This window comes from Cynocephalus volans, chromosome 15 (assembly GCF_027409185.1).
Source record: "Cynocephalus volans isolate mCynVol1 chromosome 15, mCynVol1.pri, whole genome shotgun sequence".
Lineage (NCBI taxonomy): Eukaryota > Metazoa > Chordata > Mammalia > Dermoptera > Cynocephalidae > Cynocephalus > Cynocephalus volans.
The window spans coordinates 93,114,240-93,140,422 of record NC_084474.1 but is presented as its reverse complement, the minus strand read 5'-3'; the positions used below and the strand labels follow the sequence as shown (position 1 = coordinate 93,140,422).

Here is a 26,183-nt window from a genome sequence, read left to right as displayed (position 1 = left end):
TCTGTCCCTTGCTTCTCTTCCTTGCTGTGCGCTGTGCTCCTGGAAGGCCAAGGTGTGTCTTGTTGATCCAGCTAGTGCTTAACAGATAAGAGAACTGACTCTCAAAAGAGTTTTGAGTACAGAATGTGCCAGCAAATGACTAAACGATGCTGTGTATTCAAACATCCTCATCACCAGTTTTTTATGTTAAGGTAATTTATTCAAGGTATACACTCCAGATCTGTGAGTCTGTGTCTTTGCTAATGATTTGGGGGAAATTGCTCATAAAACTCTTTCACAAATCAAGGTCTGCTAAGTTTTCTGCAGTTTTTCCTTCATGGTTGAAGGTTAAATGTTCACAAGAATCTTGAATCAATTATTGGTGTTCGTTTTTTGTTTTGTTTCATTTTGTTTCAGTTTTGTTTGTAAAAATATCTGTACCTTCAGTTGGCTGGCTCTGCACAGCTGAGAGACTCTCATTATGTCTTGTTTCTTTAGTGCTAATCTTTACTAAAACAAGAAATAACATTTTAAAATATTAATGCTTTTTAAAACAGGTCATTCATAGTAAGAATTAAGGTGTGCAATAGTCAAATAAAAGCATTGCAGTTTTCTATTTGTTTTTATAAATATGTAACAAGTTATCCTTTGTATTGAAATAATTTGTTTCTATTTTTCTTTTTCCTCCTCTTGCCTCTTTGTAAAGGAGTCAGTCACTGCCAGCATAAAGTTAAGAAAGCTAGGCGCTTTCTCCCTTTGGTCTTCTGTTCCCATGAACCTCCTCATACGGGTACTGCACTCATATTTGCACAGGCTCTCTCTCCCATTAACCAGAGTACCCCCAAGAAACCAGCTCTAACCAGATGCTTAAACATTGTCCTGAACAGATCAGAGCTTTATTGATTGTTAGTGTATGTGTTGGCCACTGTCCAGAAGCGATAACGGGGGGCAAGATTTTGTGTCTGACAATCTTTGAGCGGCTGTTTTGAATAGAAGGCTTTTTGCTAGTTTTTGAATGCATGACAGGGCAAGAAATAGCTTCCCAGTTTCATTTGTGTTGTTTTCCCACTGGGGTCAACAAGACCATATGGTTTGCATTGTGGATTTCCTAATATAGCATGCACCTGAATGAGGGAACATGGTCAGAGTGAACTCCAGTTATCTGCCTTTCATGTTTGGGAGCAGATATTTAGGAGTGCTGCATAGTAGAGGCAGTCATGCCATTTGGAGAGTTTTCTAGGAAAGCAAAGATTATTTGTAATATTTGGAACAGTAATTTGTCTGAACTGTTCAGAAAAAAATTTGTTGTTCCATACAAATTTAAATGGGAACCTGACTTGTCAGCAGAGCTGCAAGTACTGAACTGCCTACAGTTGCTAGTAGTGGGCCTGGCCCACATCTACCATGTAATATTTCAATCCCACTGGCTCATGGAGTAGTCATGCTGAGGCCTTATGCTCCTGGTTATCATTTAACCCTCACATTAATGACTAATTTGTGTTTATTTTTGTCTAAGAGGACACAAATTCCCTTTGAGGGAGATAGAAACATTTTTAATATTTAATTATGAGGCAGTCAAATTAATCTTACCTACTATGGTAGAAACCAATTTAAACTCTACAGTACTACTGTATAATTTTGAATATGTTGGCAGCTTAAAACTTGGCATAATGCCCTTAAATGCAAGTAAACATACTTCCTACCATAAACTTTCTTTTACCTTTTGAATTAGATATCTTGTGGGGAGGTAATTTTTTTGTTTTTCTTACACTTTGATTTACTTGTCATTTTAATAGTGTGTTTTCCCCCCCTCTTCCCTCTTCTCTTTCCTGTTTCTCCTTCCCTCTGTTCCCTACTCCCCCTTTCTTTGCATGCCACCTGGATCTGCAGATGAAATTAGTGGGGACGGTAATATTTATTTTCACATTTGTGTTACTGCTATGAGATAGTTATTTATAGAAATAAATATAGTTTATTTTTTAATGAAAGGCAAAATGTGGTTTTAACCCAACAGAACCAAGTACAAAATGGTATGGAAAAAAAAAAAAAAAAAGATCTCCAAAATTATGTAGGGCTTTGACATGGAAAGGATAACTATTAGTTTATTACATCTCAGTGGTAAATTTGAGTTGTATGTATTTGTAGTGAATTTTCTAGATTGCACTGTTAAAACTTTAGAGTTCCAGAAAATTGTCAAAATTGTTTCACTTGGCAAAATTAGTCATATTTGAAAGCAGTAAATAATAGAAATCCACATACTGTATTTTCCAAGCACAGTTTGTGTGTGTGCATATGTATCAGTCTAGGAATGAGGAATCAGAAAAGGAAGAATGAAAAGTGATTTTTGAAAAAGAGCCACACTAACATATAGGGAAATAGCAGCAATAATGATAATGATTGCTTTTCAAATAGTTGATAGCACTTAATAAGTTAGAAATTTTAAAATCACATTTAATGTCTTACTGTTTCTCACTTTGTGTACTTCCTTCATGAAACTTTATACTCCTTTATGCTGAAAGAACGAGGTTTTATAAACTAAAATTAAGGGGGTATTGCATTTTTTTCATCGTGATGAAATGAAAGAATGCTTTTACTGAAGATATCACCTATGTTCATTTCTGTGACAGGATAGGATTGCTTGGGTATAATGAGAAAAGCGATTGCACTGAGTGATATTAACTAAATATGACTTTGGAAAAGTACAGCTTTTCATGAGATTTGAAACCAGAGAATTGGTTCATTTCTAGATTGATACCATGATAGTAATAAATTAGCAGCTACCGTTCATTGAGAGCTTCCTGTGTGCAGGCGCTTTACCAACATGATTCCTAGTTCTTAAAGCAGTCATTCCAAACATCACTGGGTATTGTCTTCACTGTTTTGCAAGTGAGGAAACTAATTAAGTGATGAGTCCAAGACTGCTAGAGACGAGTGTCTTAGGCTGCAGCCTTGCCCTTTTTTCTTTCACCAACTGACTGGTTGAGTGATCTCAAGCAAATTGCTTCATCTCTTGTGTCTTCATGTGTAAAAGTGGTTGTAGAAATGGTCTTTGTGCATATTACTGTGAAAGCATTAAAATTTAAATAAATGTCTACAAACAAATGGTTATTACCACGTTGGTAGAATGCGAACATTTTTATGTTTTTTCCCCACATTTGAATTTCCCGAGTAGCAAGGACAAATATACTTATCCCCATTTTTACTTGTGAGTAAGCTGAGCCTTAGGGGTTTAATCACTTGGTCTTGGTCAGGGGGGTCAACTGAGCCCATGGGCCAAACGTGGCCCACATGTTTTTATACTGCCCCCTGAACTAAGAATGACTTTTAAATTTTTTTATTGTTTGGGAGGAAAAAAGTTAAAAGAATAATGTTTATGATATCAAAATTATAGAAATTCGAATTTCAGTGTCCATAAATAAAGTTTTGTTAGAACATAGTCCCACCATTTGATACATAGTGTCTGTGGCTGCTTACAGGCTATAATTTGAATAGTAAAGTTGAGTAGTTGCAACAGAAACTTATGACCAGCAAAATCTAAAATATTTACTGTCTGGCCTTTTACAGAAAAAGTTTGCCAATCCCTGTCTAGGTCACATTGCTAGTTAATATTAAAGAGCAAAGTTGGGTTCCTCTTGACTCCTAAAAAAGAACTCTTTCTACTGCTTCACAAGCCTCTAGAGTTAATGGCACATCTGGATTATCCAGGTTGAATAAGAAACTGAAATTGGTTAGTCCCCACTGACTTACCTGAACAACCTAGTCACTGTAAGGATGTTAATATAAGGTATGGATGACTCATCAAACTTCCTACTCCCTCTGGCTGGGCCCCATCGCCCTGGGGAGAAGCAAGGAAGCCAGTCAAGGTAACAGGTTGTCAGAGTTGCTGGTATCCAAGCCAGTGCACAGTTGCCACCCACCGAAAACGGAACAAGTGTGGTGACAGAATCACATCTTACCTCACACATGGGAAATTCAGCAGGTTTTTAGTACATTGAGAAGTTTTTGTGCCTGAAGGGTTTTATGCACTTCCTTTTGTTTACAAACCAAGTGATGGTATCTCTTCTCCACCAAACTGTAAACTGACCCTCTTTGCAGTAACTCCAGAGGCATCAGGCTCTTTAAGTGACCGAGCATGAGCCTTTAATGTCATGCAAGCATGTCGGCTGGCCGACCCGTGGCGCACTTGTGAGAGTGCGGCGCTGGGAGCGCAGCTACACTCCCGCCGCAGGTTCGGATCCTATATAGCCATGGCCGGTGCGCTCACTGGCTGAGTACCGGTCACGAAAAAGACCAAAAAAAAAAAAAAAAAAGCGTGTTGATACTTTCAATAGTGACTTTACTGTGTTTCTTTTTACCTTGTTTTTAATAAGAACTTAGTAACTTTTCTCTCTTTTTTTCTGAGCTGTCAGTTTCTGTTCTTTTAACACGTCTTTGCATCTTTTTAATTTTACTACACATTGTCATACAAAGCCATTCAAATTATAATGTTATCCAAAGTTGTAGAAGTCTCCTTTTTGTGTGTGTGTGTGTGTGTGTGTGTTTATTTTTAAATGTTTAATTCATGGGACAGGCATCCTGAAATTGTCTCTGAAGTACACAGGTCCAGATGAGCCTTCCTGTGAGCATCCCTAGAGCAAAACTGTGCCCCTGTTGGGGGGAAAAAAAACCCAAAATATCCCTAGGAAAACATTCTATAGTTTCAAAGCAGAGAGTATCTGGTTTCACAAATAAAAGTCCCTGTAAACTTTGTTGAAAGATAACGGAGGGTGAAGCATCGTGCTTCAAAACCCAGGCTCTGTGCTGTAGTGCTGTGATGCATACCAGCCTGCCACTGCTTGTCTTTGGGGTCTTGAGGAGTTTATATATCCCCTTGGTGCCTCAGTTTCCTGCCTGCAAAACAGGGATGATAATAATAGTACCATATCAAACGACATATATAGGTAGATTAAATAACAATATACTTAAGTGTTTATATCAGTGTATAGTATATGGTAAGCTCTTAATATTTGTCATCGTCATCATTATTAAATGGAGAATGAAGATCTAGCTTCCTTTATTTGTGCCCAGATCTTTGAAACTGTTTCATTTTTTCTTTATATTTTTCTTCTATGGTACCATTATTTTAGGGGGGTACCCAGGCAGTTTCAGGCTGGACTCTAATATTTCAGTGCCTTTGAATATGTAAAAATAATCAGTGTCATGCTATCCCACAATCCTAAAAGCCAGGAAAGTAAAATAAAATATAACCAAATCAATATTGAGAATTCCTGGAGAAACATCCCAAGTATTACCTCTTAAAAAACTCCTCTGTAAAAGGTTTCAAACTTTTGCGGGTCCACGTACTTTCAACAATGTTGACTCTGCCTCATGAGAATCAACCCATAAGTTCCTTGCAGTAAAAATTCTCTACTCACATTACATCATAGTACAGATATCTGCACCCCAAATATCGTTATAAGTAATTCTCATGTTGTTTTGACTATATCCTCAAAGGTTTTATATAGAATTCACATAGCCTTAAAAGAAAAATTACAGGCTCTTTCTTGTGATTATGTGAATTAACTGAAATTTATGCAACATGGTTTTTCCCAAATCATTGTTGTGTGCTAGCCATTTTATTTTTACTCCTTTGGATTTATCTCTGGGGTGATATCTCTACTGGGGGGGTTATAAAATGCAATGTTCTTGAAGGCATTACAGTCAAACCAGGAAGACAGACTGAAAGTACCAGTACAAAGGGATCCTAGTCCATCAGCTGCCTAGTTCCCTTCCAGAGAGCCCTCAGAAGAAGCAAGACCACGAGAGCAGCTGCCATTTCTTGACCGACTCATGCACAGGGCCACGTCTCAGCTTCCTGTGCATGTCCCATAATCCTCACAACAACCCCACAAGGTGGATGATGCTCTCATTTTACACATGTGAACACAGCGAAAGCATAGCCAGGTGAAGTGACTTCCCAAAGTCAAGTAGGTCGCCCCAAATGTGTACTTGTCTTCTTTGTCCTATGTGTTGCAGCAGTTGATTGTCTGTGCCACCTCACACAGGTGACTTTAACTCCTTTGCTCAGTTCCCTGGGAATATGTGGTCCCCTCACTGTATTGTCGCAGTGTATTCATTCCTGTTGTTTAGCATGTATTTCTTGAGCACCTTCTCTGTGCCAGGCATTTTGGATGCTGAGGACATAGCGGAGAACAAGATACATGAGGGTTCTGTTCCAGTGGATGGTCCATTCTGGAGAAGTAGGCAGACAGTTAATAAGGAAACAAAATAATATCAGGTAGTTATAGGCAGAGAGGAAAATAAATCAGGGAACATGGTTAAGAGCAATGGTGGTGGGGCATATTAGCGTGAGGAAAGGTCTCTGAATAGGTGACACTTTGGCTGAAGTCAACATTTGCTCTGAGCCAACATGAGGTTTAGTGTGTGGTAAGCCCTCAGAGGTCACTTCCATTGCTGTCATTATCAGTTTTATGCCCTTCGTGGTTCAGGCAATAGACTCCTGTTCCCTGAGGGACATGGGCTTCTGAACAGGCCTGCAGTGATGCCTTGCAGCCATATGAAGCTGTGATATAAAACTAAGAGCCAAGTGCAGGTTTTTGAAGATTCTAGAGCAATTTGGGTAACAGGGCAGCAGGGGTCATGGAAGCAGAGTCAGGAAGCGTGATCAACATTGACTCCCAGAAACCTGCAACATCAAGAACATCTAAAGCATTTTACCTTTAAAGGCATGTGCTTTATAGAAAGAAGGCAGTGAGGGGACTGGGGCTGTTTCTTGTAGAAATGCAGCCTTAGTAGCATTAGTTTTCTGAAGGGAGTGTCGTAAAATTAAGCCTGCTAACTTATGGAATCAAAAGAGTAAATGATTGGCAGATGGCCATGCCTGTGACTTGTGTTGCTTCTGCTGTCTTAGCTAGTAGAGATTTCCCCCACTTAGTCCTTTTTGTTTCCAGTGCCCTAGCAGCTCCCTTCTGTCCCCAAATTTTCTTTCACAAGGCCTTTTGATAGGCCATCTTACACAAAAGTATAGGCCTACAACATGCCAATATACTATTCTTTGTATTTACTGAGAACAGGATAAGAGAGAAAAATGTAAGTAAAAGAACATAAGGTAAATTAAAATTTTTAATTAAAAGAACATGGGGTAAATTAAAATTTTTTCTTTAATACTGTAAATAGTATTATTCATAAGCATATAAGAATAATATGGATTATCCACCTGTCATACAGGATTTAGGAATAATTTACATATGATAAATGTCTTAAGGAAAATTAATTTATTGGCATTACATTCTGCCAGCCAAATTTTTTTACTTTAAACACTTTTAATGATGATTACACATTAAGAAGTGAATTCTTCCAGTTACAGGTTTGATCTCAATCGTTACCATAGCAGTATGTGGAGTGATTTGTATCCTAATGACTGTAAACTAGATATATACATACATATACATATAGTTTATATATATATATAGTTTATATATATATAAAGTTTATATATATAGTTCTCTGTTTTCTTAGATTTCTATGCATTTAATGTCTGAGTGAAGTAACAATGGCAGGACAGAAGAAAGAACGTGTAGCTTTTAGTTTCTCTGGGGTTAAATGTGGATACCAGGTCAAATTTTCAAAATAGAATTCTCTTCAAATGATTTATCAGAAAATATTGCTACTTCTTTACTGACTCACAAGAATGGCCCAGCCACTAAAATCCTCATGCATGGAGCCACTAAAGGTTTTCCTTTTTTTCAGAAAGAGAAACACAGACAATACTCAAATGATTTTTCAGTATAATTGTTATCCAAAATAGTGACTGTTTTCTTTAGGTGGGTTTTTTTTTTAATTTCCCATTTATATTGTGGTATATTTTTAAGTCGCTGCTTTACTGAAAGCAATAAGTGAAAATACTGGAATTCCTTGACATGTTCTCAAAAAATAACTCATTTTAATATGTTGTTGTTCTCATTTTATTCTTTTTGGTATATCTTTTACTCTTTTGACATTAATGTATACTCTTCAAATACCTGAGTGAAAAAGTTATGAAAGATAAATTCCTGCATTGCATTTTTCAACCCTGAACATATGAAATAAATTATCTCATTTACTCTCCCCAAAAGTTGGGCTGCCCATTTGTTTCTAAAAGAGAAAGTTTACTTTATGTAAACTTGCTTTATATAAACTGTCAAGTTTTAATTATTAATAAAATCAGGTATGGTGTTTTGAGGATACCAGTCTTGTTTGGAGAAATCTTGATAGACAACACTGTATTAAACGTGTATTTGCTGTAGTTAAGGTTGAGTTTTGCAGTCAGTACAGATTGGTTAATTTGAATCATATACGTAGTTAGTTGTTTCATGTCTTTCTATTCTTTACAAGGGCTTTCTGTGTTAGCTTTGCTCTCTGATAAACAAGTCTGTGTATTATAACATATTGGACAGTGATGTCACTTTTATTTCCATAAATGACTCATGTGTGAGCAAAAACTGAGTAACAGTGTTTTAAGAATATTTTGGCATAGTAGGGGATTTAGGCAGATCATTTTGCCTTATCAAATTATATTAAAGGCCTGAGGTCAAATATTTAACCTCTTCCAACATATGTTGTGTTTTTCCTACAGAAACAGATGATTATGCTGAGATTATAGATGAAGAAGATACTTACACCATGCCCTCAAGTAAGTAGACTTCTGATTTGTTCATGCTCAGATTTGCCAGATATCTCCTCACATTTAAAAGTTTTAGATATTTATTTTTCTTTTAGAACCATTTTTAATACCCCATTGAGTACTTAACAGAAATATTCTTTTCACCCTTTAGAATTCTACATGTATCCACTATAAGGTTGGTCAGAAGCCAAAAGCTCAAATATCTGCAATAATTTAGTTTACTTACTGGATTTTTATAATCTTTTTTTCTGGCTCTGTAATATACCTTTATTGATTAGAGTATTTTCTCTATGTAGAAAATCAGTATTATTTAAAGGTTAAGTATGTATGTGTGTATGCACACACACATTCAAAGAATTGCATCCCCCCTGAGATCGTTTGTTCTTTTTGTTTCGTTTTCATTTTTAGGTTTTGGGGTTTTTTTTGGCAGCTGGCTGATATAAGAATCCAAACCCCTGACCTGGTGTTACAACACCTTACTCTAACTGGCTGTGCTAACTGGCCACGCTGTTTGTTCTTTATTGCCATTGACTAACCAATACGAATAGCTTCTGGCCTTCAGTCTGCACCAAAGGGGTTAAAGATATGGGAAGAGAGACAGACCTCTTAAATGACTTCGTGCAGCCTGGAAATGTCAAGATTCTGCTCCTGTCTGTGATGTGCAGCTTGTTAATTGAGAAAAATCTGGAAGCCCAGATTGTGAATTGGATAAGCCCTTGAAATTTCTTTTGCACACAAAAAAACTTAAACCTGCCTCTTAAGAAGGCTCCAGAAGCCTTAATAATTCAAAATCTGAATGTCCTGATTTCAGTAGATCTATACATATTCATAAAGTAAATGTTTTAAGTGCTTTACTCTGTTGTGTAAATATTTTAAAAGATGTTCTCATTTGGATTTTTATATTCATTGAGGAGGTATTACCAAAATAAAGAGAAACAGCCCAGTCAGGTAGACTTCATGTCCCCTTTCAAGAGCTCCTTTATCAGAGATTCAAAAAAGAGGCAGGAGCTGAAACTTAAGTTGTATGTTTTGAATTCTGGTAGCAATTTTAAAAAATGTTTTAAGTGTAATTTTTTGACTAGCCATTTAGTCATTTGTACATTTCTACAGAGAATCCAAATTTTTATTTGTATATTTATTATTCATAGTTGAGTAGTAGATGTACAACATGGATAACTTTTATCCAGACCCCACAAGAGTTAGTTATAATATAGAAATTTGTGATAGGAATTTAAAAACATTGTTTAAATAACATTGAGTTACCTTGAATATATTTAGTTTTGCTTGTATTTAGTTCTCTTTTTTAACTCATATTTGTGCTTAAAATATTTTAAAAAGTAAATATTAGTGAAATGTATTCTCCAAGTTTGCTGTTGTTAACCTAATTGCTATTAGTTATTTCTAAGCAAGGTCTTCAATTTTTTTCTCTCTTAATTGCAATACAGAAAGCTATGGAATAGATGAAGGTAACAGGATTCCTTTAAGATAACTGTGTTTGCTTGCAATTGCAACCTGTGGAGTGATACGGGATGTTTCAGTTTTCAGTTAACTTTTATTTTTAAACTGTTTGTTATTGATTTACTCATACCATTAAATCAATGGACCTACTAGCTAAAGTGATTTTAAAGAGGAAAATAACTATCTAAAATTTGGATTGAATGTTCTATATGATTTTTAATCTGATAAACCAGGGAGAAAGTTTTAAAATATTTGGCTATTGGTTTATTCCATTGGCGATTACACTAATGGAATATATATATAGTATGGATTATAGGGATGAGTTTCTTAGTTGAAATAAATCAAAATACCAAGTAGTTAATTGAATTAGAAGTCAATCTACTATGTTCCTAGTAGGTATTTTCTGTCTATGTGCTTCAACAGCCTACTAAATAATTGATTTTGTATAAATCACACTTAATATATTAATTTGAGGCACATGCTCTGAAAAGTATAAAGCGCTCATAATTTATTAAACTGATATGTTCAACCTTGATTCCAAGTCATTTAATTTTAAAGTTAGTTTTTAGAAAGTACCTCTTTGAACTCTTTTAGCTCCATGAATAACACAAAGATAGGATTATAATGAAGTGGAAAACTCTTAAACTTTTAAAGCATAAAGTTTACTCATGGTACAATTTTTATGTTGCCTCCATATTTACAGACTTTAGTTATTTGTAAAATAATTGCTTTAAGTAGCTGTGTTTTTATAGTCTTCATATATTAATACCTTAACTAATAGCTCTTACTAATTAATCATATAATTTAATACTTGGAGAAATTATTTTAAAAATTATGAAGTAAATATAAAATAAATCTAACATTCAAAAACTCCTAGGAACAATATGAAAAAATCAACCCTTAATAGAACTCATTATTTTAGTAGCTCATTCGGTACCACAACTGATACATAAATTCCTTTCAAATATTGTTTAAGAGAATTCCACTCTGTTTAAAGCATTTTCATAGATTGATGTGTCACAGATGAAATTTTTACTCATGGATAATAATGAAATGTGTCTAGCATTATTTCTACATTTGGATTATTATATTTAAGTATTTATTAATATATGCATCATGTTTTGCAGCCAGGGATTATGAGATTCAAAGAGAGAGAATAGAACTTGGACGATGTATTGGAGAAGGCCAATTTGGAGATGTACATCAGGGCGTTTATATGAGTCCAGTAAGTCCTTTAAGACTACCAAAAATCTTGACTAGTTTTGACTGTTTAAGTTTAAATTGCCTTTTGTTTGTCTTTGTGAGTCCTTAGTTCTTCTAGGTATTCACAGTTGTCTTTTATGAAGCTCATTATAGATGTCAACTTACTTGGTATATTCAGAAACCAAAAAAATGGCAAAATTAGCTTCTACAGGGTTGGGTCTTTCTTTTATTCATTTTAATCTTCCTGCTTGTGTCATCAGTAACAGATTTTATAGGTGACTCTTCCATTGAAAGGAATTGACATACCAAATGGCCAGAGTCAGTGACAGCTAGCCAGTAGTCCCACATACCTGCATATTCAAGAAAAGAACATTAATTTGCCTCAATTTACCTTCTAACAGCGATCAGTGACTTTTTAAAATAATTTTTTTAAAAATAGCTTAAGCAAGATATCATTTACCTCCTATAAAATTCACTCTTTTTAAGTGTATGATTCAGTGCTTTTTAGTATATTCACAAAGCTGTGCAGCCATCACCACAGTCAATTTTAGAAGCTTTTCTTTAACTCAGAAAGAAACCTCATACCCATTAGTAGTTATTTCCCATTCCACCCTCCCGCAGCCTCTGGCAACCATTCATCTGCTTTCTATCTCTATCAGTTTGTCTATTCTGGACATTTTATATAAATGGGATCATACAATATGTGGTCTTTTTTGATTGGCTTATTTCACTTAGCCAATCAGGGTTCATCCCTGTTGCAGCATTTAGCAATACTTCATTCCTTTTTATTGTCAAATAATATTCCTTTGTATAGATATACCACCTTTTGTTCATCCATTCATTAATCGATGGACATTTGGGTTATTTCTACCTTTTGGCTATTAAAATGCTGCTATGAGCATTCATTTACAAGTTTTTATGAGGACACATGTTTTAAATTCTCTTTTGTTTACACCTAGGAGTTGTCATTTGTTAACTATATTTAACTGAGGAACTGCCAAACTGATTTCCAAGACAGCTGTACCATTTCACATTCTTAGCGATGTGACTGCTGGTATCTCCACATCTTCACTAACCCCTGTTATTATGTCTTTTGAAAAATAGATCAGTGATTTTTAAAGTGATATTTTAGAATACTATGTACCTGCTAAAGAATTTTTTTTTAACTAAAATAACAAGAGGTATACACAAATGGGTCATAAAAAGTTACAGTGGCATAGATAACTGGCCCTTTTCTTGATACCCCTTCTTTGGAAACTGCAAATGGTGTTATTTCCCAGTAACTCCATATCTATCCATTTTTTATATTCTTTGCACATGCACTAGTGATAAACTGAACATTACTTTTATATTTAAAAAGTTATAAAAGTTTTTTATCAGGGACAAGTGATGGTCCACCATGTAGTTAAGCAAATTAGAAGTTCAGTTTTTTAAGTAGTTTTGAAAGACTTCATCAAATTATATATTTTTAGCTGTTTACACCTTTCTCAGTTTTTTTTTTTTTAAACATTTCTTTTTATCTTCTCATTGTCTTAACTCTGTTCTTTGAGGCAAAATGCAATAGAAAGAGCAGTGGATCTAGATTTAGTGAAAAGACGTAAATTTAGATCTCCGTCTCACTGTCAGATGGAATGAGATGAGGCTTCTTAATTCTGAATTATTGGAATTAAACCAGATGATCTCTGAGCTTCCTTTTATTTCTAAAATTCTTGATAGATTAGCATTCTGTAGTTCCCGGAGTATAATTTTACTTACCAGGGTCACACAGCTTGTGGTAGGGTTGGTGGATTTTATCCATTTTAGCTGTGAAGATACAAGAGAATTTCTTTAAAAATATTCATAGTCTAGTGTTTACTAAATATTTGTTGAATGAACCCCAGCCCCAGAAAAATACCAGGGCTCACATTTTCTTGAATATCTTTCTGATACATACTGTATGTCAGTGTTTGTTTATTTTATTTTTAATGTGGGAGTCTAATTTTATATTGCAAAGCAATCTATTAATTTCTTTAGGCTCCTAGTATTATAAATTCTTTTTCCAGATTATACTCTTCAGTATTCCATAAAATCAAATAATATTTTGTCAAGTATTTTTATTAATTGGTCAAAATGTAACTCAGCATAAATTTCATGGGCAAGGACTTACCATTGGTTACTTTATTTGAGATTCTGTTAATTATTTCAGCAATTATTTATCAGTTGTCCACTGTGTGACAGCTATTCTTTTCTAGGTGGTGGGGACTTAACAGTGAAGAAAACAGGTGAAGTTCCTGCTCTCACAGAGCTTAAATTCTATCAGAGACACAAGGGAAAGAGCAGAAACAAATACAGTAAACATCAAGAGGGGAGAATAAGTGTTCCAAGAGAAACAAACATGGGCCAGGGGGACTCAGGATGCTCCTTCACATGGGATGGTCGGAAAGACCTCCTGACAAGGTGCCATGTGAGCAGAGCCCTGAAGCAAGGCAGGGAGCAGACTGTGAACGTTCCCAGCGGAAAGCATGTGCCAGGCAGAAGGAGCAGCCGCTGCAAGGGCCCTGTTGTAGGACAGGACACCATCAGGGGGCCAGTGTGGCTGCAAAGTAGTGAGAGAGGAGGAAAGTGAGAGGAAGCAAGGCCAGGAAAGGCCCCCCCAGGGGCATGTGGGGGTCTTGCAGCCTTCTATGAACTTCGAACTTCATTCAAAGAGTCAGTAAACATGAAGTTAATCTAAAGTCTTATTAGCACACATTTTTTTCTTTGTTAGGAAAGATTATCAGACTTATTTTTAATCCTTTGAGCATTTCATTTGTACATTCTCTATTATTATCCCAGACTTAAAAAATCTATTATTAAATCAACTTTTCTCTTAATTCATCCTAAAACGGTTGTTCTCTAGATTTATTTGTTGAAGTCCTTTAAATGTCTACTAGCCCTTATTAATTCAGACCCTACTCATGCATCTCTTATCTAGGCATATTGGCCACAGAGTGATATTTTCATTGAACATTGAAAAACTTTTCTCTCTCCCTAAATATTCCCTGTATTGTATAGAAGGTTTTAAAAATCATATCTTGAGCAGTTACCACGTTACTAACTTTGCAGTTTTTAGGAAAAAACCCTTAGCACGTGTTCTGGTCTTGCTTGCTTTGAACTGACTCATTCTCCAGCAGTTTGGTCCATCTGTGGCTAAGCCCCATGGTCTGCTTGTGTGTGGCCCTTCACATATGTGCTACCTATGGAATCCTATGCTTAGCATCCATTTGAAATTCTGAGTCTTTAGGGAGCAGTATTTTGTTTGTATTTCTTTGGACCGTCTTGTTAAAGCACCATGTTTAGTGAGTATTTGAGTATTAATTGACAAGACTGATAATGGTTTTATGGTCTTATGGAAGTTTGTGCTGTTACTCAGTCTGTAAAATGGACATTTTATGTCATTTATACAGTATACCAACCATAATAGTTTTTTGGGTTTTTTTTTTTTTTTGTATACCTATTATAATTGGCCACCCCAATATCTAGACAGAGACAGAATTCATACTCCTGATCCTAAAGAAGTTTACAGTCTAGTTAAGAAAGACAGACTAACTCATTCAAATCAAAGTGGATTACATTTTAGCACAGTATATAGGTAATGATTCTAGGAAAGCTCTAAACTCAGACATTTAATAGATAAGCATTCTGTGCTCTTGTTCACGTTGTGTGTGAGCCAGCTACTCTGTCCTCCAGGACCAGGTCACTCTTGCCGCCTGAAATCCTGCCCTGAGGCATCTGGCAAGTGCCTCCTCTACAGGTTAAGAAAGGGACTGCAGTCTCCTGAATCTGTATTACAATCATTTTCCATTTATATTTCTCTTGTTTGAAAATATTTTTTGTTTCCTGGAATCAAATAATGTATAAGTATAAAACCTAGAATAAATAAATACAAGATAAGATATTTTTAAAATATGCCACAGCCAACATTAATGAGCTTCTACATTTAAATGATAGATATTAATAGCATTTATTACTTCTATAAATCTTTATTGAGCACATACTATAAATCAGGCACTATGTGAATGGGGATTTTTTGACAAACAAGACAGACAAGGTACCTACTCTCTTCAAACTTTCATGTTAGTGATGGAAAACAGACAGTACTATAATGTAAATGACAATATGTATTATCTCTATATTAAAATGTATAATTATAATATATAAAATAATGGTGTGATCATGTGAGAGACAACAGTAAATGTACATAATGAATATAAGTATGTAAATAAATGGATAATACCCTTATAGATTGTGATAAGCGTTATGAAGAAAGTTAGCTAATTGGATAGAGCAAAGAGCAGGCGATTGGGTACTATTTGGGCAGGAGGGTCAGGGAAGGCCTGTCTGAACAGGTTCTCAAGCAGATATCTGGGGGAGAGGCAGGCAGGCAGAACAAGAAGGAAGACAACAGGAAAGTGGTGTTGGAGAGCAGCGAATGAGGCTGGGAAAGAGAGATTCAGGTGGGAGAATGGGCCTGTGGACCGTGGTAAAGAGTTGGGCTTTTATTCTAAGTATCTTGGGAAGGAAACCCTTGGAGGATTTTAAGTAGAGTAATGAGATGATCTGATTAACATTATTAAAATGTCTAACTGCCATAAGGAGATTGGGTGGCAGAGGTGCAAAGTAGATGATGCCATTAGGGTTGGAGCAGGGTGGCAGTGGCTGCTCTACCTGGGGTGCTGGTGGTGTAGGAGAGGGTGCTGGGGTTACAGCAGGTCAGATTCTGGATGTGTGCTGTAGGTAGGGGCAATAGAACTTGATCCTGGATTGCTGAATGTGCGAAATAGAAGAATCAAAAATAGATTGTTCCCCTTGAACAACTGTTCATTTACTGTTTAAGTGAGATGGAGAAGACTATGGGAGAAACAGATGTGATAGTGGGTATATCAGTCAGGGTTCTCCAGAGAGACAGAACTAACAGGACACATGTAGATACAGTTATAGATGTCAATTATAAGAAATTGGCTCATGTGATTATGGAGGCTGACAAGTCCCAAGATCTGCAGCTGGCAAGAGAGCTGATGGTACAGTTCAAATCTAAAGGCATGAAAAACCAATGTGTCAGCTTGAAGGGCATCAGGCCGAAAGGGTTTCCTTTTACTTGTGGGAGGGTCTTGGATGAGCCCACCTACATTGGGGAGGGCAATCTGCTTTACTCAGTCTGATGATTTAAATGTTAAACTCATCCAGAAGAATCCAGAATAATGATAAACCAAATATCCAGGCACCTCATGGCACAGTCAAGTGGACACATAAAATTCACCCTCATAATGAGATATCCAGAGTTCTGTTTTGGGCATATGCAGTTTAAAATAAAAGTCAAGACAAGGAGCTGTCCAGTTACCTCACTTGGTTAGAGCATAGTATTTGTAACACCAAGGTCAAGGGTTTGGATCCCCATACTGGCCAGCCACCAAAAAAAAAAAAAAAAAAAAAAATGTGGAGAGAAGAAATAGGTGGGTTTGGTGTATGTGTCTGGGCTGAAAGGAAAAGTCAGAACTAAAAATGTAAATTTAGAAATATAAGTGGTACTTGAGTCCTTCAGCACTAGATGAAATAACTTATAATAGAGTTGAGTCCATGACTGAACCCCAGGTGTTCCAACATTGAAAAGATAAGAAGTAATATCTTGTCTTCCCAAGTCTCTTCTAATGCCAGTTTCTTCTGCCCGTGACTAATATTTATGGGAACAGCTACCCACAGTTATGTAGCAAGAGCTCTTCAGAGAAAGCTTGGCATAGTCAAGCTTTGCCAGCACCAAAGAAACTAACCGTGGGCACCATTTTAGAGCCAAACTTTGTGACAAGTGGCATTTCCATCCCAGCTGGGGACAGTGGCTTCTGCTTAGATGGATACAGTGTTACCATGCTGCTGCCACTACCTGCTACTAGCCATAACTATGAATTGTTCTCACTCTGAAAGCAGCCTCTATAACAGAAGGAGCTTGCCTCCTCCTAAAAGGATGACCTTGGACAAGCCACTTAGCCTTTCAGCCTCTATTGACTCTTCTACAAAATGCATGTCCTAGGCCCAGTCTTGTAGCTCATTCTCAAGAAGAAGACATAAGCCCAATGAGATAATCTACATAAAGCATAGAAATGTTCAAAACCTATTGAGAAAGGTGAAGACAGAGATCATATAGCCCCATCAGGGACCAGATGGCTCAGCACTCTCCATACCTATCTGACACCACCTAGCCACTCCCAGGGAGCAGAAGGAGTAAGAGAAAGATTGAAACGATGTACACACGCCATGGTTTCCTGTCTTCTTCCCTCCTAGAGCTGCGGTCTCTACCTGGTTGGTTTCATCCGTGTTTCACAAGGGAGGAGGAAAAGACTCTTAGAAAGGAGGCAAGGAATAACAACAATGGAGCAGAGACATAATTTAGTGTATCTTAAGCATTTGTAAATTCCCCATTTCTCCCCTTTTTTTTCCCCTTTGCTCTTCCTTTTCTCCTTGTCCACCTCCATAACAGAATGTGAGACTCCTTACAATAATATACAGTAAATAAGGTGATTCTGGCAAAGATAACATAAACCCCAGTGTATGATGGGCACATCTGAATGTACTTCAAAAAGTTCATGGGAAGATTCATGTTGTCTTTCAATTCTGTTTTTCCATGAGCTTTTGAAGTACCCTCATACAGCTGCTATCCAGAATAATCCATGATATTTTATTGATTTGCTCGAAATGGCCTCTTATTTCTTGTATTTATTAAGCTCTATCTTTTGAACTCGTCAAATAAAAGATAAACCTTTTGGCTTCCAGGACAGAATGTTTTCTTGGTTTCTCTGCTGCCCTGCTGGTCACCTTTTCTTAGTTTGCTTTGCCACTTCCTCCTCTTTTTCCTGACCTCTTGATATTGTAGAGCTTCAAAGCACGGTCCACAGACCTCTCTGTCTCACTTGGTGATTTCTTCCAGTCCTGTAGACTGGACTACAGTCATCCCTCGGTATACATGAGGAAATACCAAAATCACCAATGCTCAAGTCCCTTATATAAAATGGCATAGTATTTGCATATAACCTGTGCACATCCTCTTGTGTACTTTAAATCATCTCTAGATTACTTATAATACTTAATATAGTGTAAGTGCTACGTAAATAGTTGTTATACTACATTGCTTTTAATCGTGTTATCTTTTATAGTTCGGCCGTTGATTTATTTATTCATTTATTTTAAATATTTTTGATTCAAGATTGGTTAAATGTGCAGATGGGGAAGCTGCGGATACAGAGAGCCGACTATCCTTCCAAATTTCTATGTCTAGCTCAGACTTCTCTCCTGAGCTCCAGTCACATATCCTACTGCCCATGCCACCTGTGTGTCTGGGCTGTCTCACTGACGTCTCAACCTCATCACATCCAGAGCTGAGCTTCTGATCATCCCCTTCCATCTTGCTAGTTTCTCTGGCCCAAAACCTGAACTTGATTCTCTCTCACATCCAATCCATTAGGAGCCACATTTGTCCTACCTTTGGAGTATACCAGCATCTCAACCCTTCTCGTCCCTCCACTGCTATGACCCTTGTCCGAGCCGCCATCATCTGTCCCCTGGGTTCCTGCAGTAGCTGCCTGAAGAGCTCCTTGTGCCTAACCTAGCCTCTCTGCCGCCATTTCTCAGCACCACAGCCAGTATTCCTTCTTAACTTTAGATCAAGCTGTGGTGCTCCTCTGCTCACACCCTGTCCTGGCTCCCCATTGCACTTAGAGTAAAATCACATCTGGCCCAGAAGGCCCTGTGGTCTGGCCCTTCAATTCCTGTCTGACCCCATCGTCTCCACCCTCCTTCCACATACCCTTTGCTTCAGCCACACTAGTCTGCTCATGTCCCTCAGCCAGCGGTAACGTCCCCGACTCGGCTGGTTGGCCAGCTCCTCTTCCTCCATTAGTTCTTCACTCTCATCTACTCAGTGAGGTCTACCACATATAGCAGCCACCATCTAGTCTCCCATATCCTGATCTACTACCCCGCTTTTCCATAACACCTTTACCTTCTAACATACTATGTATTTAACTTCTTGTGTTTGTTGTCTGTTCATCACTGGGATGTAAACTTGGCAAGAACAGGGACCACTGCCTCTGGTCACTGGTGTATCTCAAGCACCTAGAAAACCACCTGCCATATAGCAGATACCTAAAGAATGTTTGTAGATAAATGAATAAATGAATTGCCCGCAACATTTCACATGCATGTCCATTTTTCTCTGGGGATTTTATATAGAATATTTTTATCTTAAGTATTCCTCTCATTCTTGAGATTTTACAGTTCTGATTCTGTCTGGTCCAGAATCCACATAGTTGCAAAACAAACAGCTTTTCTTGAATGTACCCATTGATTAATATAGAGAACCTTTTTGCATGTGTGTGTGATTCTATAATTTCCCTAACACAGGAGAATCCAGCTTTGGCGGTTGCAATTAAAACATGTAAAAACTGTACTTCGGACAGCGTGAGAGAGAAATTTCTTCAAGAAGCCTGTAAGTTTCTAGAAATTTCTGTGGAACTCCATCTGACTTTATATCTGTGAAATTCAAACTGCTCTGAAGAAGTAAGAAAAATGATGCTTTGATTTTTATGAGACAACTACATTTACTATTTTGCATTCAAATTAATGTCTATATTTGTACAGGCACATATCTACAGATTTTTCCAGGTAAACCATGGTGTTTTATGTGTAAAGGTAGATTGATTTACTTTCCCTTAATGCTTTGGTACCTGTACCATTAAACATCTTTGCACTGGAAATGGGGCAGATGTATAAATGATCCTAGCCCAGATACTGCTGGTGCCTAGGAATCTAGAGGTGAACAAAACAAACACAGCCCCTGCCCTCATGGAGCTCATAGACTAGTGAAGGAGTAGTTCTGCTACAAAATCAGAAAGACCGCAAAAGAAACCTCAGAAGAAAACTTTTCCGATGGCTTCCCAGGTGACTAACTAGAAGTGATTTTCTTCACCTGCATCCCTCTGGCTCTTTGTGCATTCCATGATGAAGCTGCCTTGGGTGAGTTATACATACATAGTTTTCTCCCTAAGGAAACTCTTGGAGAGCAAGGATCTTGTCCAGCTTGAACACATCACACTCTTTTCTACCTGCCCTCAAGCTGTGGTGGTCCTCCTCTCCCCTATGGCTTGTCCCTTCCCATTCCTCAGCCCCGTTAGCTCAGACTTAAACATCACCTCCCCAGAGAGCCCTTTTCTGACCACCACATGTAAAGTAGGTTTCTCCTTTGTGTTTCTCCTCTCACAGGACCTTGTTCTTTTCCTTCCTGGGGATTTGTAATTAAGTATACTTTGTTTACGAATGATTATTGTTTATCTCTCCCCCTAGGCTTTGAGCTCCCTAGGAACAGGACCATGCTTGTTTTGTGCATTGTTCCTTTCCCAGTGCCCACCACAGTACTTAACACATGAAAGGCACTCAGTAGATGGTTGTAAGACTGAATCTTGGTGTCCTTCATTGCAGCACATTGAATGAATGCCTTCTACTTTCCCTTTAGAAAATATTTACCTCCTAATAGTCCAATAAATTAATAAGTCATAGAGTAAATCACACTGTGACTTCTCGATTAAACCTAAGTACAGTCGGCCCTCTGTATCCGCAGGTTCTGCGTCTGTGGATTCAACCAACTGTAGTTAGAAAATAATTAGAAAAAATAAGTAATATAACAATACAACAACAGTTAAAAATAATACAAATAAAAAACAGTGCAGTGTAACAGCTATTTACATACATTTACATTATGATGTTAGGTATTATAAGTAATCTAGAGATGATTTAGAGTATATGGGAGGGTGTGTGTAAGCTATATGCAAATACACTATTTTATTTAAGGGACTTGAGCATCCGCAGATCTTGGTATCCATGGGTCCTGGAACCAATCCCCCGCAGATACTGAGGGACAGCTGTACATCCATAATCCTATTTCCACAGAGTGCCTAGGCCAAGAAAACACACACTACATCAGTCATCATTACCTAACACCTGTACTCCTTACCTTTGGTGGTATTCCTGTGTATTATATATTTTCAGAAATGCAAATTTTAAAAATCATTTATCTTTTTCTTTTCTTTTCTTTTTTTTTTTTTTTTGTGACTGGTAAGGGGATCGCAACCCTTGGCATGGTGTCGCCCACACCGCACTCAGCCAGTGAGCGCACTGGCCATCCCTATATAGGATCCAAACCCGCGGCCTCAGCGCTCCCAGCGCCGCTGCACCCTCAGCGCCGCACTTTCCCGAGTGAGCCACGGGGTCGGCCCATTTATCTTTTTCTAATATTATTCTGATCAGTACAGTATTGCGATTTTTGTAGGACTATGGCATCATTACAAAAATCACTTATATAGTATTACAGTGGTCAGGTCACACTAACCTTGTTTTCTTCTTTGAAAGGGTTACTCGGCTATTATTTTAGGGAAATGTAATAGATGTAGTATATTTAAACTTCTATGGGGCTTTAAAAGGCTATATATAAGAGAAGTATGGCCTAGATCCATAATTGTTAAACTTTTTCTGTAAAGGGCCATGTAGTGATTATTTTATGGTTTTCCAGGCCATTTAGTATCTGTCCCAACTATTCAGTTCTGTCATTGTAATGTGAAGACATCCACAGATAATACATAAAGCAATGAGCAAGACTGTGTTGCAGTAAAACTTTATTTACAAAAGCAAGTGGCAGCCACTGGGACTTAGCTTACTGCCCCTATGTGCTTACACACCAGGTTAAACTGCTCACACTATTGATTTTTAGTTCAGTTTGAGAACTAGTGACCACAGGACTCTCCTCTCCTCTTAGCTCTGTGCTGTTTAGTATTTTTAGTAGTTACTTCAGAGGAAATATAAAAGGCTTGATAATTACATGTGAGGATAGCATAAAACCAAATGTGATACTGAACAGTAGTAAATTGAAAATAAGAGTAAGTTAAGTACACTGGGTGCGTGGAGGTTTACCCAGAAGTATCACAGTATACTTAAGTGATGAGCTGAATCTGACAAGTTGAAATTTAATGATACATTTTGGATTTTGTACTGGGTGTTTACATTATGTGGGTTTAAAAAAAAAAAAAAAAAAAAGACTACCAGGTCCTATTCTTGGAATATGAGAAAAAAAAATGGGAAAACACAGCATTAGAAGTTAGAGTTGTTTTTAAGTGAAGGTGGTGACTTTGCAAGAAACTAATGTGTTCTTTGGGTGTGTTGATAGGATATATGGTGTCCAGAGTAAGAGCTGTGAGCGACCCCGTCTACCCCAGCTTTACCCAGCTCTGAGTTACCTTGCACGGTGGGCTTCACACTTGAAATGGGTATAAATAATGCAGGCCTCATCCAGTGGAAGGTGACTGCAGCTGTGAAGAAGCTGGAAGACATACCTTCTGAGAAATAGTCGAGGTCGTTTAGCATAGAAAAGACATACCAAAGGAATCTGAACACAGTCTTCAGATTTTCAGAGGGCTCTCATTTGCATGTGATTTTAAACATTTTTTCCTAACAGGCAGAAAAAAATGGAATAGAAAAGTAATAAAATTATTAATGAGGAAACCCATAAGATGTTACAGCTGGTTCAAGGGAGAATTCCAAGAACCACACATATATATGGAATAAGGAGTTTTGAAATGAATTTTAAAATATGTGCAAAAAATTTAATTTTATTTCCTCACACACAGAGTTGCATTTTTATGGACAAGAATTATGTACGTTATTATCAGTTTCCTACAACTTAGGAGTTGTAAAATAAATAAGAGAGCTAAACAGAACACCCACTAATATTTTTTTGCCCATTTCAAAGTCTTTCACAATTTTTCCTGACAGTATTTAGATACCAGTTATTTTATAACATGTTGGCAATATTACATGTTGGTAATATTAAAAGAAAATTATTGTTGCTACTATTCTAATGTCCTTACTTGGCGTCATAAAAATTGTTTTTTCCATTTTAATAGTCTATGAAATCCAGATATTTTTGGAGCCTCTAAACTGGGTCACCTTTCAGTTTACTTTCAGTTTTGAGGTCCTGTAGTTCTGTGAAGATTGTACTATGTCTTACTAATCCTAGTATGCTGTGCAAGTGATCTTAGCCCTGATATTAGAAATTATTAATGCATACACACTTAAATATATGTACTCACACATAGGAATATTTGTATATGTGCAGTGCCCTCTTGGTCACCTTGGGCTCAGTCCAGACAGTCAAACTCATATGACTGCCGTAGGCCACATTGGACTCTCCCTGAGAGCAGTACAGGACCGAAACAGCATGCCAACATGGCAGTGTCGTGCATTTTTCTGATATGAAAGTCCTTGCAGCTGTCCAGGAACTAGTCTTCTTTAGAGTCTTGAGAGCAACCAGTTACATGCAAGTGGACAAGGCCACAGAGTAGATGCAGGAACCACTATGTCCAAGACAGAAATCCTTTGTGATAGCCCTGTGGGCATGGCTTCCAGGGCTGTGCAGGGAATGTGCCCAGTTATCCTAGTCTACACACTGAAGGAAACTCCTAACAATGGCTTCCCACCGGGTATTTATAGTCCTGTCCCACCTTCCTCCCCCAGCAATTTACCGATAAGGAATGATGTTTAACATAAAGAGTGTTGCCTAGTTAAGGAATTAAACATTCCTACTTTATCAGATTTCCAGAGGAAAACCTAGAATGTTAGTCCAAGGTCAAATTTGTCTTTAGAAAAAAATACAGGGTTTTCTTAAGACTTTATTCACAATAAATTCTCCCCTGGAAAATTGCTAATAAGTTTACTGGCTCAACAGTAAGATGTGCCTTTTTGTGCCAATTTATGCCCACTTGTTTGGGGAACTGACCTGTGGAGTTGAGTTCAAAGTTCCCACATTATCAACCTTGTGTCTTAGTTGAACTAGTCTTCAGAAAAACTGAACGTGTTTTCAAAAAAATAACCATGGACAACTTTTTCCCCAGTAACCATGCGTCAGTTTGACCATCCTCATATTGTGAAGCTGATCGGAGTCATCACAGAGAATCCCGTCTGGATAATCATGGAGCTGTGCACACTTGGAGAGGTACCACAGTCCCCAAAGCTTGCTTTCTGTCTGGTCACAGTGACTACACGGTAGTCTCATGCTTCATAATCATTTAGTCTACACTCAGTGTTTGACAACTTGGAAAGGGAAGTATATTCAGTTTATATCTTGGATTTTCATGAGAGTTCTGACTTAGGATGTATGTTGTTGTAGTTTTGGTTTAGGGAATATGGATATAAATATCTTCATCATTAAATTCCCAAATAATCTCCTGACAACACTTGGCAGCAGTACCTTCACCAACCAAATGTTTTATCAGGATGGTAGCAATAGGCGACCAAGTGGTTCTTTTTTTCTCTCTGGTGCTGTTGCCTAGAAAACTAGCCCAATGAGTTGAGGATGAAAGAAGCAATGTTAATGGAGTTTGGGTAAATTAATGCTGAATTTAGGTAAATCTAAACAGTTCCTTAATCTTTTTGAGAATTCCCTTTCCAGCGTCTTTTAGACCAACTAATATCAGTCACAGTTTCTTTTTTAAAATGTGAGTAACAGAGTGCGAACAGCTCTCTGTGAATTTCTCCAGAATACAGAAACTGTTTAATCAGGGTATCACCATAACCTGGAAACCTGTTAGAAATGCACATTCTTGCACCCCACCCCAGGCCTCCTGAATCAAACTCTCCAGGCAGGGCAAGTGGGGCCGCACTCTGTGTTTGCATCAGCTAAACAGTACACCTTCTTCCTCTGCCCTACATTTTGAAATCAAATGGAATGTTTATGTATATTTTTTGCTCACAGTATTTTTCTGCTTCTGCTTTTATCTTCTGGCTTGAAAACTGTTGCTAAATGTTTCTTTTGGTTATTGATTTTGTAGAATTAAGGTATTAAATTCATCTGCCTTTCTTTGCCATGTTAGCATTTAGCTAAATTAATGGTGTCAGTGGTAGTAGAAACTAGTAAACCCAGTGGGATAAATACACATGTGTGACTGCTGTTTTACTCTTCTGCATCCAGAACTTCGTGGGGGGGGTGGGCACATGTTCCTCTTGCCTCTCCTTCCTCCTCATTACATTATCTTCATACCTTCCCAGAGACGCATGAGGCTTGAAGTGGAGGTGAACTGACTGGTTGTGTGTTAGACTTGTTTGAATACTAACTAGATCTTTTTGTTCTTTAACTAATATTATTTAGCAATACTTCATACTGTGCTTAAATTCATTCCCTTGAAGCATATCTTTTTCTATATTTTTCTAGAAATTTGTCTGTAGTCAAAAATATTCTAATTTTACAATAGGATTTCACGTAAAGAATGATTAACTATGTATGGTATCTGAGTTAAAATGTTTTATTTGTTATGCTTTTTTATTAGAAAATTGAAGCCATTCTCATATTGTTAAAAATGGGTTTGGAAATGGTCAGCATTGTTGCTGAATGTAACTTTTTTGCTATTGATTTCTATTCTCTGTCACTAATTATTTTTCTTTTTTCTCTTGACCATTGTTCCAAAAGCTGAGGTCATTTTTGCAAGTAAGGAAATACAGTTTGGATCTAGCATCTTTGATCCTGTATGCCTATCAGCTTAGTACAGCTCTTGCGTATCTAGAGAGCAAAAGATTTGTACACAGGTAAGGTATAGTCATAAAGCTGCTAAGTCACCTTCTGAGCAGGGGAAGTGCTGAGCATGGGTAGAAACAGGGAAGGAAAAGTTACTTACTGTGCCCTACAGACCCTTCCATAACATTGCAGTCCATCGAACATGGGTACTAGAAAGTTATGCTGCATTGTGTTCTATCAGAGTGAAGTGCTGAGTTGTGTTAATACACATAGTTAAAGAATTTTCCACACATGGAGTTTGAAACATGTTATGATACTTTC

General features: G+C 37.3%; 1 protein-coding gene across 19 annotated transcripts in view; it reads left to right on the top strand.

The window, feature by feature from the left end:
* Positions 1–26,183, top strand: part of PTK2 (protein tyrosine kinase 2) — a 299,259-nt gene that overhangs the window by 203,190 nt on the left and 69,886 nt on the right. For 9 of the 19 annotated variants that reach the window (XM_063079412.1, XM_063079404.1, XM_063079399.1 and 6 more), the window contains 8 exons: positions 686–769; positions 1,870–1,887; positions 8,594–8,650; positions 10,087–10,107; positions 11,227–11,324; positions 19,712–19,796; positions 24,247–24,347; positions 25,818–25,933. In XM_063079412.1, the coding sequence (XP_062935482.1) occupies positions 686–769; positions 1,870–1,887; positions 8,594–8,650; positions 10,087–10,107; positions 11,227–11,324; positions 19,712–19,796; positions 24,247–24,347; positions 25,818–25,933 (580 nt within the window). Of the gene's footprint in view, positions 1–685; positions 770–1,869; positions 1,888–8,593; positions 8,651–10,086; positions 10,108–11,226; positions 11,325–19,711; positions 19,797–24,246; positions 24,348–25,817; positions 25,934–26,183 lie in introns of those variants that run through there. The other 10 variants (XM_063079414.1, XM_063079408.1, XM_063079413.1 and 7 more) reach the window with 7 other exon arrangements.